The sequence below is a fragment of the Lepisma saccharinum genome, chromosome 26 (genome assembly GCF_977018435.1).
Source record: "Lepisma saccharinum chromosome 26, izLepSacc3.1, whole genome shotgun sequence".
Classification (NCBI taxonomy): domain Eukaryota; kingdom Metazoa; phylum Arthropoda; class Insecta; order Zygentoma; family Lepismatidae; genus Lepisma; species Lepisma saccharinum.
Window position 1 is genome coordinate 46,846,898 of NC_139254.1, and position 15,816 is coordinate 46,862,713.

Below are 15,816 nucleotides of genomic sequence, written 5' to 3' on the forward strand. Positions count from 1 at the left end.
CTAGCATGTTCTTAATGTTTCTGTTACTTTTTTCCATAAAATCTTATAGGTAACACATACATAGGAGGCAAAATTCGTGTTGCCCCCTTTGGGATGTGTGATCCCAAATAGCACTCAGTGTACAATTCCATGGTAATGATGATGATTTTGTTCGTATTATAATTAATATACACTGCTCGCAAATAAACAAAAAACATTGATGCAAAATTGATATGGCTTTCTTGAGGCTTAGTGAATGATAAAATATGTGTCACACTAATGAAATAATTGGTTCTTGTTTTGTTATTAATGATGGTAATTCTTGTAATTGTTACACTGTACCACATAATGGATGCAGTAAATCAATAAAAATATTTTCTTGAAGTTTAGTGAAAAAAAATGTGTGGGCCTCTGAACCTTCTCCTCAGGTAAGTAAGTTTCTTGTACGGCTCGGGTAAGAGAGCGTTAATAACTGTTTGAATAACTAAGTAAAAAACTAACTCTCTAGCATTCTTAAACCCGATGGTTTATGGCTACAGCAACACATGCCTTCCATCTGTCCCTATCCTTTGGCAATATCAATCCAATCTTTTCCATCCTTACCAATTTCTTTTCCATATCAACATTATCCCTCCATCTTCGTCTTGGCCATCCTACAGGTCTCTTACCATCAGGTTTCCCAAACTAAGTCTTCTAGATTTCATTTTTCTAATAATATCTGAACATTAATACAAGTTATGCAGATCTAAATGGTGTAACCTTCTCCACTCACCTATCTCCTATATTGAATAAATAATACTGTTTACATTTATATTAAAATTGAAATTCAGTGTTAATGAAATCAAATTCCCATCACTTTCCAGGATGGTATTTTCGATCTGTTTTCAAGAAGATGATTACCAATATTGCATTCACATCCATTATGTGACTGTGAAAAATTGATACAATGTAATGTTAGAGATTTTGTAAATTTTGCAGAAGAGTGCAACTTTCTAATCTTCAGAGGGGTTCGGGACAGTCCCGTGCCGAACATTTCCAAGCAAGTTCTGATCCCACTTTAAACTGTAGGTCCAATCTTGATTAGCCTTTCTGTGCATAAAGTGAACTTTACACCAGAACTGACAACTTAAAAATACCGAACGTGTTGCACAGGGGTGGGAATGAAGGGGTAGAAGTCAAGGGTTTTCCTCTGGCAGGGTGAAGGGTGTGGTCGCTCTGGAAAGCTTTAATTTTTTTAAAGGATGAACTTAATTAGTTGTCAACTAGATAGACTTTTTTCCCACCATTTGTTGTCAGAAAATCTCTAAGTCACATTTCAAAATATTTGTATTTCCGTTATGAAACAAATCAAAGAAATCCTTACCAATGTCGTGTGGCAAGTGCGGTTGCATCATGAGCCAGTCCCTGAGGTACTCCAAGTCCTTCTGAACTTGCTCAGCGTCTTCATCCTTGAAGAAGTTCCGAAGATTCTCCTCCTCGGTCTTGGTTAGTTCTGCGTGGAACATTTTCCTTTCCTAGGTAATACTGACGAAATTTATCTGGAAACGAAAGCAACAATATTATTATTAATATTAATGCAGCATAATTGAACGATACCTGCAACACCTATATGTTTAGCTGTGTCAGATGTTACCTGCAAAAAATTAAGGATTTTAATCATAGTTGTTAATGGTCCAGAAACCCATAAATTCTAATGGATTCTATTGGGTTCCGTTGCAGGACCGGAAACTTTTTTCTAGCACAATTTAAATTCTGTCCAAGCTCCGTATTGTTTCATTAAAAAAAATGTTCCTTGACCGAATTTAAATTGATCCAGAAAGAAAGGTTCCTGGACCCTATTTAAATTAATCCTGAAAAAAAAAAGGTCCTGGATAGAATTGAAATACTCTATACATAACAAGGTTCTTTACGATCTAGAACCCATTTACACTTGCTGATTTTCTCTTCCGGACGGGAATTGAACTTCTTTACAATTCCTGGAAATTAACAATTCCAGGGTTATTAAGGATCCAGAAATCCATACATTCTAATGGATTCTATTTGGTTCCGTAACAGGACGGGGACCTTTGTCTCTCGCACAATTTAAATTCGATCCAAGTTGCGTTTTATTTAATTGAAAAATGTTCCTGGATCGTATATAAATTGATCCGGAAAAAAGGCTTTTGGACCATATTCAAACTGATCTGGAAAGAAGGTTCAAAAGACCGAATTTAAATTCAGTCTAAAAAAAAATGTTCCTGGACAGGAATTGAATTTATTTAAAATTCCTGGACATTTAACAACCCTGATTTTAATGGGTAACTTTTGTTGAATGTACTCAATTCGCTGCACTTTGTGACTCTCTCTGCACTCGCGCGTCCAGTTGGTTCCATGGTGCAACGCGGACTCGTCTACTTTGTTGATTTGGTGTCAAGTGGTGTATTTGGTATCTGCACAGTTGCACTACGTTCTCGAGTGATGTAATGTGTGATGTATGGTCTCATGGTGCGTGCCAACTAATAAAATGATCGTTTTCAACAGCAGACAGAGATTTGTTGAATTTTCTGAACTTGAACACCGCTATCCGTCTACTTTGTTGAACGTCATTTCCTTGCACCAGCCTGACACCGGGATGTACCTGCACTACACCTAGTGTAAACAAGTGCAACGAACTAGACGGGGCTAATTATCAACCTCAATTCCACGTAGTTCCATTTGAACTGCATTCTCTTTCAGGCTGATTCCTTACAGCACCTAGGTCCAGAACCAATATAATGTTTTGTGAGTGGTTGTGTTGTGTCGTCTATTTGTGTTTGTGATTGTCTCTTTGCCAATCAACTCTTATCAACTGGAAGAAAGCGACTTAACACAAACTAAATTAAATCTATTTAAAATTAACATGAATTTAACTTTTAAGTTAAAGAGAAAATAAAGCATCGTAAAATTTTACTAAGTATAAATACGAAATTAATATGTTTGCGATATCAGACAATCAGATGTGTACTATGTTTGGAGAGAGCACTACTCTCTTGTCTTCAGATTAACCTTTTTCATCTCGGTGGTTGGGATCGAACGTACGAAAGACCTGTGATTTTACTATATATTTGGTGCGCTAACTAGTCCATGACCCCGCTCGGAACCCTATACTATTTTTTGCTCAATAATATGCTCCCATTATTATTTGTTGAACAGAGGGAACCATATTTGCTTGGATTTTGCATTAGGTTCACTTATTTGCTTTTCTGCAATTCCACAGTTGTCCAGATGCATGGAAAACCTGGTCAAAATCCTTCTTGGTCTATGACCTCAGAATGGATATTTGTTTTCACATGATCTATCATTTTAGAAAAGGAACACAATATTGGACAGTATTATGACATTTTAATACCAATTGCACTCACAATACAGTAAACCACAACTTATGTGTTGTTCAACGTATTTACAATTTCCATCTCGATCGGTTTCAACATCAGCCAGTGACAGGAGGGAACGTTTAATTTTCAATAGTCTATCTCAGACTGCTCTGTAGAGATGACTGAATTTAAGGAGTCGAAGGATTACATGCATCATCCCCCCCCCCCAGAGAATTGGTCCGAGTATGGTGTTACCGATAATACTTCTGGCGACGAATAGGGGCGGCTAGGGGGGCGGTTGCCCCCCCACTTTTCGCGACTTTTGCCCCCTTACTATGCTAAATCTTATCTACAAAGGAAAATATACTGACCTTGCCCCCACCAATTTTGACACCTTGTCCCCCTCCGGTTTTGGAACTCAATCGCCGCCACTGATCTTCCATGTTGATAGAGAGAGAAGCGCAGCTCAAATTTCTGCTTGGTTTCATCTCAAATTTCACCACGTCTAGGCCCAGTCCATAAGATAGTGCTTATAGGATCATTTCTTGAGGAGGTCTCTGTCTATTTCCATTATATCCACCACTTTCTTGGAGTTATTTTATTATTTTTATTTTTATTTACATTTTTATTTTTTAGGTATTTTGTCGTTGTACGTCCCACTTCCCATTTGCTTTGGTACATCTATAATGTTATAACACGTTATAACGTTACGTTTAGTTTATTTTTTATAATAAAATAAATTTCTGCCTTGGTCAGCATATTGAGTTTTTCATCTATAATGATGCGTAATTCCATCATCTCCCCTTGGGGAGGCAAGGGGGGCGTGGCCCCCCCTGGAAAATGAAAGTCAACCAAAAATTATATATTTCACACATACACTTTCATTTCAGCCATAATAATACGTATATGTTAATTATTGCACGAACATGATATAAATTGAAATTTAATTAAGCAATGTTTTTTGAGGGAACAACATTATTATTGGGGAAAATATGCCTTGTTTGCCCCCTCTGGAAAAATATATTTCTTGCCCCTCGCTGGAAAAAAATCCTGTGGACGTCCATACACCTGCCATGCTTTCCATGCAGTTCCACGAAGTGTAACGTAACCTGAAGAGGCTAATCCAGAATATGTCCAGATTTTCGTTCCTGCTAAAATCTATTACCTTCATAGTTTTGGGAGTCGTACCATATAGTACAACACTTTTCTGTGAGAGCCGTGGTTTTCTTTTTTTAATTGAAGCCTGATCGGCCAGCAAAATCTTGTTGTTGAACGTCAAAGATTTTGTCAAATGGCAACTTTTCCTAGATTCTTACATTCATAGCTGCACAAGGGATATGAAGAAAATGCCTGGGTCTTGAAATCCCTCTTCTTTGGCCCTCTGCTTACAATGAAATTGCCCAGATGTCCATCCCAACCCAACTTAAGAAGAATAAAGATGTCGCGAATCCAATTGCATTTTACGACTTTTTATGAAATGGTGCAATAACGGGCAAAAACTACTTTTGGATTCTGTAACTAGAAACATTCATCTAACATAAGATAGTTTAATCTTAACTTGAGCTTGTTTGAGGCATTTATGTAACTCAACGAGAAGTATCGGAAAATAAGAAGTCTGTTGCTAACTTGAGTTCCGGCACATTAATACTTGATTAAACCAGATGAAAAAAGTATCTCCTTATAAATAGAGCTTAAAAATAACAACAAAATAAGTTTCAAATTGGCATCCATAAATGTTTATAAAGACACAAAACTAACTACGTGGGAAAGTCCTTTCTGCAACAAACGAAAATCATAGCCACATTTCAAGGGTTGCTAGCCAACTGAAGGCGACACTTATTGTGTAACATCAGGTAGATTTCAATAGAATGGATCCTTTACTCTAGAATTATAAGGGTACCAAATCTACTTTCGAAATTTCAATTTTTCGGATTTTGGCCAGGTTTTGCATTCACTTGGACCACTGTGCATTCAAATGAACCATAGGAATCACGAACCAATCGAACCGTATCAAAAATTATAAAATAGTGATGAGGCCTCCCCGATGGCGGAGTGGTAGCGTCGTCGCATTGTAGTCATGTGTACCAGGTGGAGGCACATAGTGGTTTGGACCTCACTTTAAACTGTAGGTCCAGTTTCGATTATCCTTTCGGTGCACAAGGTGGACTTAAAACAACAGATCATCAATAGAAAATAGAACAGATAGAACTCATAGTTTCATTTTCCTTTTGATAACATATTGGTCTACGATTTTAAGAGAATACAGGTCGACTATCGTATTTTACATATTTTCAGAAATAGGAAGTTTTTTTTTTCTCAAAATCGCATCCGTTGTTTGATGAAATAAAATTAATGAACGTTGCAGGGAAGTATCATCACCATGATTATTTTATCACATCTCTCGTTACTAAACAGCTGGTGCTTAAGCTGCGTTCCTTACATAAAGCATTGTATTGTGGTTAGGCTGTATTTGTCCATTTACAACTTAAGAGAACTTTAAGAGAAAGATAGAAAACGCAATTAGAAGAGATGAAGAACAGAAAGTAAGAAACGAGAGAGAGACGGATACCCATAGAAAGAGAATAAGAGTAAAGTAACAGAGAAAATGCGGATGAATAAGAGAAAGAGAAGATACAGAAACAAGAATAATGAAATATACCGATAAGCAGGTGAAGGAGAATGAAAGAGGTAATGTACGAAATTAATAAAGACATATAATTAGAGGAAAAAAGAAAGCGGGAGAAGACAGAATGGTATAGGTTAGCGAGAAGAAAGACAAGAAATAAGAGGATATTGAAACTGTGGATGAATGAAACAAGCAGAAAGAGTCAAAGGAAAGAGGCCAAATGAGAGAAGTAGTGTTTAAGAGAGAGAAAGAGAGAATTGTAGTGACGTTAGAGTTGAGTTCACCTGAAAATATTTAGTATACTCTTGAGCAAAAAAAAAAAAAAATGAAATGTGACAACCAGCAACCTTACGTTCACATTCGTGTGTAGAGTACATTATGACCTTGGATAACTCCAATTATGCCATTGTATTGAAAAATTGCTGAGAAACAGATGTTAGAAGTACAAACAAGTCTTGGTATTGTTTACAGTTATGCATTCGCAGTTCGAGGAAAAATACTAGAAAATGTGATTACGTAACACACCAGTTCAACACCTAAGATTTATTTGAGATTCTTGCCTACCGTTACAAGGTCATCTAGAAACATATGAATTGACATAGTGACAGGGGTGGTGCCGGAAAATTTTGACCTGATGGGCAGGATCCATATATTGATAAATTAGGGTGGGCAGGTATAAAGTACAAACATACAATCTCTCTTACCACCTCTCCTCTCTCTCTCCAGATTTTGTTTGTATTTCTCTCCCCATTTCCCTTTTAATGGTGTATTTTTTCTTATTTATCCTTTATATATCTTTTTCCTCGGCTTGTGTTCTGATATAATCTTCCTACTTCTTTTTCTTTTAAGTCCCCCTTACTTTCTTTGCATCTGCCTGTCCATGATTTCAACTACTCAATGTGAACTTCGCTTTGTATAGTGGATATACTGTCTTATCCCTTTAAGTTAAGAAGAAATATTCATACTACTTTAGTAGGTGAACGTGTAAATAACAGTAGGGACGTACTGTTTAATTCATGCGAAAATTACGAAAGGTGTGCAAAAAAACTTTACCAATGCAAAAGACAGTGAAAGTTATTCGGTTACAAGAAGTACTAATGATTGCGAAATCAGTGTCGTCCCTAGGAGAGGGGCAAGGCTTTGCTCCACATGGAGAGAAGCCGTCTAGCAGCAAAAATATTTGAAATGTAATTTTTAGCATACCCCATGGAGGCACGTAGTGGTTTGGATTCCATTTTAAACTGAAAGTCCAGTCCCCATCACTCAAGAATCTCAAATGTAATTTTAGATCGCCAAAATTCGACATTTACAGTTGCGCACGTCTCAACTGCCATATTTTGTTTGCCATTATTAACGTCCTTTATAAAACGAAATACCTTGTTTCTTCTATCGATACAAAACATATGCTGATTGTACATTATGTATTCAAATATGACGACAGAAGATATGTAAACACAGACAACAGTGAAGATTTTTTTCTTGGTTTCTCCATAATCCAGAAAAAAGATTTCTCGATAGGGTTCAACAGAAATATGCATAGCGCTTTGGAAACCAAATATTTTTACATATTGTGCAAAGTAATTTAGACCAAAAAATTATTCAAATTTGATCATGGTAATTACATAGAAATGTTTATCTTCTTCATAGCACTTATGGAAAGAGTTTCATTTACTTACAATTATCCTTATAGGCGTCGACTTTAGAAGTGCAAGGCACTTTCTGCCCTCCAAATTATTCAAGAAGTATATACATTATATACAACAAATATTGTTGTCAATATTTCTCCCCCCAATCTATTTGTGATTGGAGGGGTGTGAGAAATAAAATGAAAAAGTAATTCAGAGCGGTCTGAAAGACGGTCCATAGTAGTTAGGGTTAAATATAATTATTTTGAAAACTTTTATTTAGCAGAGTTGATTTTCATTTAACCCCCTTCTTCAAATTGAACAAAACTGGAGATTTCAGAAACTTCCTTCTGCAGCATTATGGCCCAGCAGACAGAAACCATCTCAAGTTGTATCAGTTTAATAAGAATAGCAACTGAATGAAAAATTGAAAGTGTGGGCACAATAAACCGTACATCATTTCAAAATAAATTTTCTATGAATTACAATTGCAGAATTTTTCCATTCTTTTAAAAACTTTTTCCCATCTAATTAATATAATCATCAGTTCACCAACTTAAAATTAAGTTAGTGAAAGTAGTGAACATTGTTGATGAATCAGAAATGATTTCAAATTATGCATAAATGTTGATGCAGTTATTGTTTTAATGCATTGGTGGATTTCTTAAAATTCTGAATTGATGAATACTATAAAAACTATATCTAAGGTACGTATGTTGTATCTATAACCTGTAATATTTCTATTTCGAGGATATAAACTCTTCATCGCTTAAGGAATATATTTTGATTCAGCATTGATTGTCAGACTCTGAGATAAGAAAGTTTGTGATGGTTATTTTTTGTCGAAGATAGGTTAGAGTATAATCTTCGAACATTGTACAAGAAACTTCAAACTCTGCACTACCTTTCAAATACAGTAATGTAAAACTTTTCTCACAAGTCAAATAAGAAATATGATATCTAATGTTTCCTATTATATATTTATGAAACGCTATGGAGTATTGTTTGTATTTGGTGCAAAGCCATCTGAAATGTAATACTTCCGTAGGAAAAGAGAATGTGCTAAGCACTATAATGTTCATGTAATCAAAGAAGAATGTCCTCAACATTTTAATGAAAACAAAGAAAATAAGCTGAGCACTTTAATAATTACGTAAAGAAGGAAAAATATATGTTCAGCAGCACTTTAATATTTAAGTACACAAAAAGTATACTCAGATGATTAATATTTATGTAAAAGAAACAATATGTTCGTTAAATAGAGAAAAATATGTAATCTCAAACTGACTAACACGAAGGCGTAGGCTAGGGGTTTGAAACCTAGGACGCAGTGGCGGCGTTTGGATTCCAAAACCGGGGTGGGCATGGTGCCAAAACTTGGGGAGTAAACACAGTATATTTCCCTTTGTATATATGGATTAGCATAGTTCGGGGTCGAAAAAAGGTGGGTAAGACCCCTCGTCTCCTAATCGCCGCCACTGCTAGGACGCCATACAGACAGGGCGTCATTCAAAGGGTTTTATTAAAGAAGGAGAAAGTGAAGACAAAGTCAGAATAAGCAACCCTAAATTTACACTTGGGAAATGTATATTCTTGCAACACCCTGATATGATCCATATTTTTATGTGACGTCATCAGTAGAAAATATGTCACTAATGTATTTATTTTTGTAAAAGAAAGAGTAATTTCTTTGTTATTATAGTTATTATATGTAATAACGCACCTGGTTTGTAATGTATATCTTTTGTTTAATGTTTATTGTATTTTATGCTTTGTTATAAGTAGTTTAATGTATCTTCATGTTTGCAAGAGTGCACTATACGAATTTGTATTTCTAAAGATGTATAGATGTCAGTTTTGTTGATAGTATCCTTTTGTAGATAGGGAGTGATTCATCTGTACTTTAATCTGTGTTCTCGAAAAGAGTATAAAAGCGAGGATATCGCGTAAGAAATCATCACACTTTCGCCACGGATCGTCGAAGCTTTTTAACTTAAAAAGAACTCCTCGGTGTTGTGCATACATCCTGGTATGGTAGTTCGGGGCGCAAGCTAGGCCTATGTGAACATAGGTACGCCGATAGCCATGCATTGATGATATGCACAATACTGCAATCATTCTACGTTAAATAATAAAGCTAGCCTAAAGAGTAATTTGGAAATAAAAGGCTAAAGAGCAAATATTGGCTCAGTTATCATTGCATATCTCTTGGTGTGGTAGTTCGGGGCGCAAGCTAGGTCTATGCAATCATAGGCTTGCCGATAGCCACGCATTGAGTTTATGCGTTTTAGTTGAGTCAATTCATCGACAAAGCGAAATCCTCGCTTTCATCTCAAGTATATTTGCATTATAATTGCAATGAATAAAGAATAAAACCTTTCAATTTATATATACTGCAATAATGTGATTTTATTTCTCTGTGCTGTGAATATTGTCTTTGCTTAACACTACCCCTGTACCTGAGAGGAGTCTGTGTACTTCACCGAGTCTCATCGTTCACCGCTGAGTATTATTAAGTTAATATTAATAGTAAAATAATACGACGCGTCTAAATAATTGTGCAGTAGAACGTGTCAAGTGGCAGCTCAACGTGTTGGCTCGATTTTGTAGTGTACAAGGGCAAGACAATTGTTTAAAGTTGAGATTAATTGTGCAAGAGCACTGAACTTTCATATTTATTGAAAAGCACAGAGTTATTTTGTTTCGATATGGACAAGAAGCATTTGCGTAGCGCAAAAAAAAATCTCACTTCGAGTTCAGGACTTAATGTTCCCGATTGTTGTCGGGACATTGATAAAGATAAAACCACATTTGTGTGCAAGAAATGTACAAAGCTTCTACATTTTGAATGTTGTGGCTTAGATATTCGAACTGAAAGCCACGATGCTACCGATTTGGTTTGTAAAGATTGTGAATCATTGTCTACGGATAGTTCATCTGATCCATTAAATATGTTTAAAGCATTAAAAGCCATGATTGAAGGAATTAGCAAGCAACAAGTCGAAAGTATGGAAAAATTACAGACTGATATGAAACAGCAAGCTGATTCCATTAATAACTTGAAGGCCGATATTAGCAATGATATTAGTAAACAGTCTGAAGCACTGCAAGCTGATATTAAACAGCAAGCTGATTCCATTACCAGCTTGAAAGCTGATATCTGCAAACAGTCTGAAACACTGCAGGCTGATATTAAACAGCAAGCTGATTCCATTACCAGCTTGAAAGCCGATATCTGCAAACAGTCTGAAACATTGCAGGCTGATATGTGTAAACAGTCAGAAGCACTGAAGGCTGATATCTGTAGACAATCTGACATATTAAAGGAAGATATCCTCAGACAATGTGCGTTGCTAAAGGATGATATCGGTAAGCAGCACGATGAATCTATAAAAGTATTAAGAGCTGAAATAGGCGAGATGGCCTGTGAGATTCAACAACTGAAGTCTGAGAACGAGGAAACTAGGGCTCGATTCTCTGAAGAAATCCGGCAGGGTAGAGAGATAGACTTTGATGACTTCCGGCGCAGCTTAGCAGCCGATGTAAATAAAGCCACGGAAAATGTTCGCACAGATGTGGAGGATATTAACTCGAGATTCACTGGAGAGTGCAATAGGATTATCGAAAAACAGCTGACAATAGAACAGATGTTGGCCGAGGCCGAGACTGACAAAATACAATTCCGGGCTGAGGTCCAAGAAAATATTAGTCAGATTTCAGTAGTTGTATCTCAAAGAAGCAAGGATGTTGAGGAAATAAAGACTCAAGTAGAACAGCTTACGAATCAGTTAGAGACCATGCACGTCACCCGGCAAACAGAAACAGAAACTGGATCTCGAACAGCTGGTCATCCGTCTGCAGTTGCTGAGAGTGCAGCGTTGCCAACCATGAACATTGAACTAAATGAAGCGATGAACAGAGCCGGTGGAGAGAGAACTAGGGAAGACAAACAAGTTTGTCGACCACGAGTTGCTGCTGGTTCAAGAGCTAATGAAGTGGCGTCTGCTGTTCCACCTACCTTTAGTCTTTCGGGCGATGACCGAGGTTACAGAGAGCGTGAATCTCGCAGGGCCCGGCACAGTCTTTATGAAGAAAGGACAAAGAGGAAACGTCTAGAAAGGAAGAAAGATCGCAGTTCCTCCTCTTCCAGCACCACCTCTGACTCTCAGTATCAAGCAAAAATCAGGAAGCGAACACGAAGGCATGGAAATTCAAGGAGCGGGCCAGATGAGTCGCCGCCAAGAACTCAGCGATCAGCAATGACTGGAACTCCAAGGATGGCAGACCTTAATTCCTTGTCGAAGTTCAAGGGAGACCTGGAAGCCCAGAATGCTGAGCAATACTTAAAAGAACTTAATATCAATTTTGATTTAATGCAGATTCCATACGAATACCGATTGGAAATTATTCCTCGGCTTTTCAAGGGCCAGGCTGAGCATTGGTTTCGAGCAAACCAGTTAGAGTTCAAGTCCTATTCTGATTTCTGCCGTCGTTTTCGCAAACAATATGCTTCAGAAGAGGCCAAAGAGAGGCAGCTGACAGCAGTGAGATCTCGCCGATACTTAAAGCAGTCCGGTATGAGCATGGAGGAATATGCCTGGTCAATTTACTCAGCCTACCGCAATCTGTCTGCCCGTTACATAGAACCTGAGATTGTGAATTTAATCATCTCCCAGCTTCCATATAGAGCTCGCAGTCTGAGTCTAGCTAATTCTCCTCAAACTGTACGGCAGCTAGCCGACTTTCTGAAAAGGTTCGAGGTGCTTGAGGAGCAGGACAGTTGGAAACCTGTGTGGAATAGGGAAGGTGCAGGCCAGGGAAATGCTCCCAGACAAAATAGAATTGGAAACCAACAACCCAGAGTCAGACAAGTTATGCAGAACCAGAGGAATGGATATTCCAATTACAACAGGCGGCGTAATCCTCCGAGAAGGGATGGCAGGAACAACTACGCACGTGGGCCGCGTCGTTCCAGATCTGATTCAGAAGATCATTCCCGTGACTCTTCACGTAACGCCTCTGAACCCAGTAACTTCAGAGCGACGGCGCCTCCGTTTGAACCTTCTGCTTCACGTTTGACGAACGAGCAACGTCAAAGCGTCGACATGACAAGAGACTTTTGTTGGGCACCATCGACTAGTGCTAATCCGAGTGGTATGCAGTCGGATTTAGCCAGTCGCCCAACGTGAATTCTTCGTTCCCGATCACAGTTGGGCTAAAATCTTGGACTTCTCTGGGAACAGATGACAGCGTTATAAATAGTGAAGACAATCATCTTTTGTTGTGCTGACTCTCAATGAAGGAGAACAAAGTTTTGATAGAGCACTACAACAGGCAGTTAGAAAGGAAAATTTACCCAGGGCTCCATTAATTAAGGCAACTGTAACAGGCGTCGAGTTTATTTGTGTTCTGGACACTGGCAGCGAATGTAATCTCATGAGCTACGCCATTTGGAAGAAGATTAAAGAGAAGCTGCCGTCATTGCAGTTACAAACATGTCCAGATGTTAGGCTGACTGATTTCACTGGGAGAAACAAAACTAGAGTTGTGGGATGTAGACAAGTATATCTAGAGATTGCTGGAAGACATTTATTGGAAGACATGTTTGTCTTGAAAGGTCTCGAAGCTGACTTTATTTTGGGCTACCCATTCCTCAGGAAATATGAAGCAGGAATTGACCTACAGCGCGAGAAGTTATCCCTCACCGTAGACGGAGTTCCGGTAGAGCAGGACCTCGTGAATAATGTATCTTCGAAAGGGACGTATGTAAGAAATGTCCGTGAAGATTCCCATGTCGATCAGTGGACGGCTAGTCCTGACGACATTCTTCAGAAGGTCAATGCGAATGAGATTTTATGCGAAAGGGGTAGAAGCCAATTGAAAGAAGTCTTATTGAAGCATAGAGATGTATTTTCCGAGAGACCGGGTACTATTAAAAACTTCCAATGTGAGATTGAACTCACCACCACAGAACCAGTGTATCGATCTCCATATCCCATACCTATAGCAAAAAGGAAGCTCCTGAATGAAGAACTGATAAAGTGAAACAATGAGATGTTATTGTGCCTTGATATTCATCTTGTATGAGCTCCTTAATTTTTGGTGAGCCTGATAGTAACATATGCCTCCAGTCGTTTTGCTGATTAATTATTCCATTTCTGAGACTACTGGATATTCGCCTGCTGAACTATTCTTCAATCATCCTATACCCAGAGAGATCCTAACACATTTCAATTGGCCCGAACCGGAAGAAGCCCAACCGGATTGGAAGTCCAAATTATTCTTAGCCCAAGTCAGGGAGAAGAAGAAGCTGTCGAAAGATTTAAAACAGAAGGGAAACGCCAAGACAGTGACAGTTGGAGACTTCGTGATGGTTAAAAACCATTCCTTAAGCTCCTCACTAGATAGGACCATTCAAAAGTTATTTATGTTGTGGATTGGACCTTATATAGTGGACAAAGTGGAAAATAATGTTGTGACATTGCTAATTCCAAGGACTAAAGAATTATATGATAAGGTTAACTTGGATAACCTGAAACTAGTGCGTTTTTCGGAGGATAAAAAGAAAGACTTTGTACTTTAAAACTAAGTTTCCTCCAGGTAGATAACTTCCTTCCTGAAACTTAGTTTTCGAAAGGAAGGGGCAGATGATATGATCCATATTTTTATGTGACGTCATCAGTAGAAAATATGTCACTAATGTATTTATTTTTGTAAAAGAAAGAGTAATTTCTTTGTTATTATAGTTATTATATGTAATAACGCACCTGGTTTGTAATGTATATCTTTTGTTTAATGTTTATTGTATTTTATGCTTTGTTATAAGTAGTTTAATGTATCTTCATGTTTGCAAGAGTGCACTATACGAATTTGTATTTCTAAAGATGTATAGATGTCAGTTTTGTTGATAGTATCCTTTTGTAGATAGGGAGTGATTCATCTGTACTTTAATCTGTGTTCTCGAAAAGAGTATAAAAGCGAGGATATCGCGTAAGAAATCATCACACTTTCGCCACGGATCGTCGAAGCTTTTTAACTTAAAAAGAACTCCTCGGTGTTGTGCATACATCCTGGTATGGTAGTTCGGGGCGCAAGCTAGGCCTATGTGAACATAGGTACGCCGATAGCCATGCATTGATGATATGCACAATACTGCAATCATTCTACGTTAAATAATAAAGCTAGCCTAAAGAGTAATTTGGAAATAAAAGGCTAAAGAGCAAATATTGGCTCAGTTATCATTGCATATCTCTTGGTGTGGTAGTTCGGGGCGCAAGCTAGGTCTATGCAATCATAGGCTTGCCGATAGCCACGCATTGAGTTTATGCGTTTTAGTTGAGTCAATTCATCGACAAAGCGAAATCCTCGCTTTCATCTCAAGTATATTTGCATTATAATTGCAATGAATAAAGAATAAAACCTTTCAATTTATATATACTGCAATAATGTGATTTTATTTCTCTGTGCTGTGAATATTGTCTTTGCTTAACACTACCCCTGTACCTGAGAGGAGTCTGTGTACTTCACCGAGTCTCATCGTTCACCGCTGAGTATTATTAAGTTAATATTAATAGTAAAATAATACGACGCGTCTAAATAATTGTGCAGTAGAACGTGTCAACCCTACTGGAATATTCCGTTTACCAAAGTATTACTAATTGTGGGTTTTTAAGTATGCTCTTCAGAATTAAGACATAGCTAAACATTTCTTAAATATTCTAAGCGTTCTTTAGTCAGAAATGCAAACTATTAATATTTAAATGTAACCCACATTTTTCTTAAAAATGAGTGTTCCTTTTTTCCTCATTTCAGAATTTGTAGGATGTAAACATAAAAAACCATGACCAGTGGCAGCAATTAAAGGGGAAATGGGGGCAGTTGCCCCTCCACTTTTGCCACTTTTGCCCCCGCACTATGCTAAACCCTACATACCAAGGGAAAGTAAACTGTCCTTGCCCTCCTAGTTTTGGCACCTTACCCCCCCCCCCATTCATTTTTAGAACACAATCAGTGCCACTGACCATGACATAAGAAGAGAATATCGAAGAACGCACATGTCGGTTCCTGATAGTGTGTGGCGGGAGAAAGTGGAATCCTGCCTAGGGTTCAGAAAATATCTAGTGATGATGGAATTGGGAACATGATCCCGCTACCCTAGATACGGGGCTGATCTCAAATTATATCCGTAATCTCATTGTGACGTTGATACGGCCAAGAAGGATAACTTGCAATAGTTACATATACTCTAATACGA

At 37.8% G+C, this 15,816-nt stretch overlaps 1 protein-coding gene across 2 annotated transcripts in view; it reads right to left on the minus strand.

Annotated features, from left to right (window-relative positions):
- The window catches only part of LOC145979335 (alpha-tocopherol transfer protein-like), a 236,394-nt gene that overhangs the window by 72,008 nt on the left and 148,570 nt on the right, over window positions 1-15,816 (minus strand). The window contains exon 2 of one of the 2 annotated variants that reach the window (XM_083112193.1): window positions 1,343-1,517. The exons of the other annotated variant lie outside the window; for it this stretch is intronic. Coding sequence (XP_082968319.1) covers window positions 1,343-1,484 — 142 coding nt within the window. The 5' untranslated portion in view covers window positions 1,485-1,517. The remainder of the gene's footprint in view (window positions 1-1,342; window positions 1,518-15,816) is intronic. 2 annotated transcript variants of the gene reach the window in all.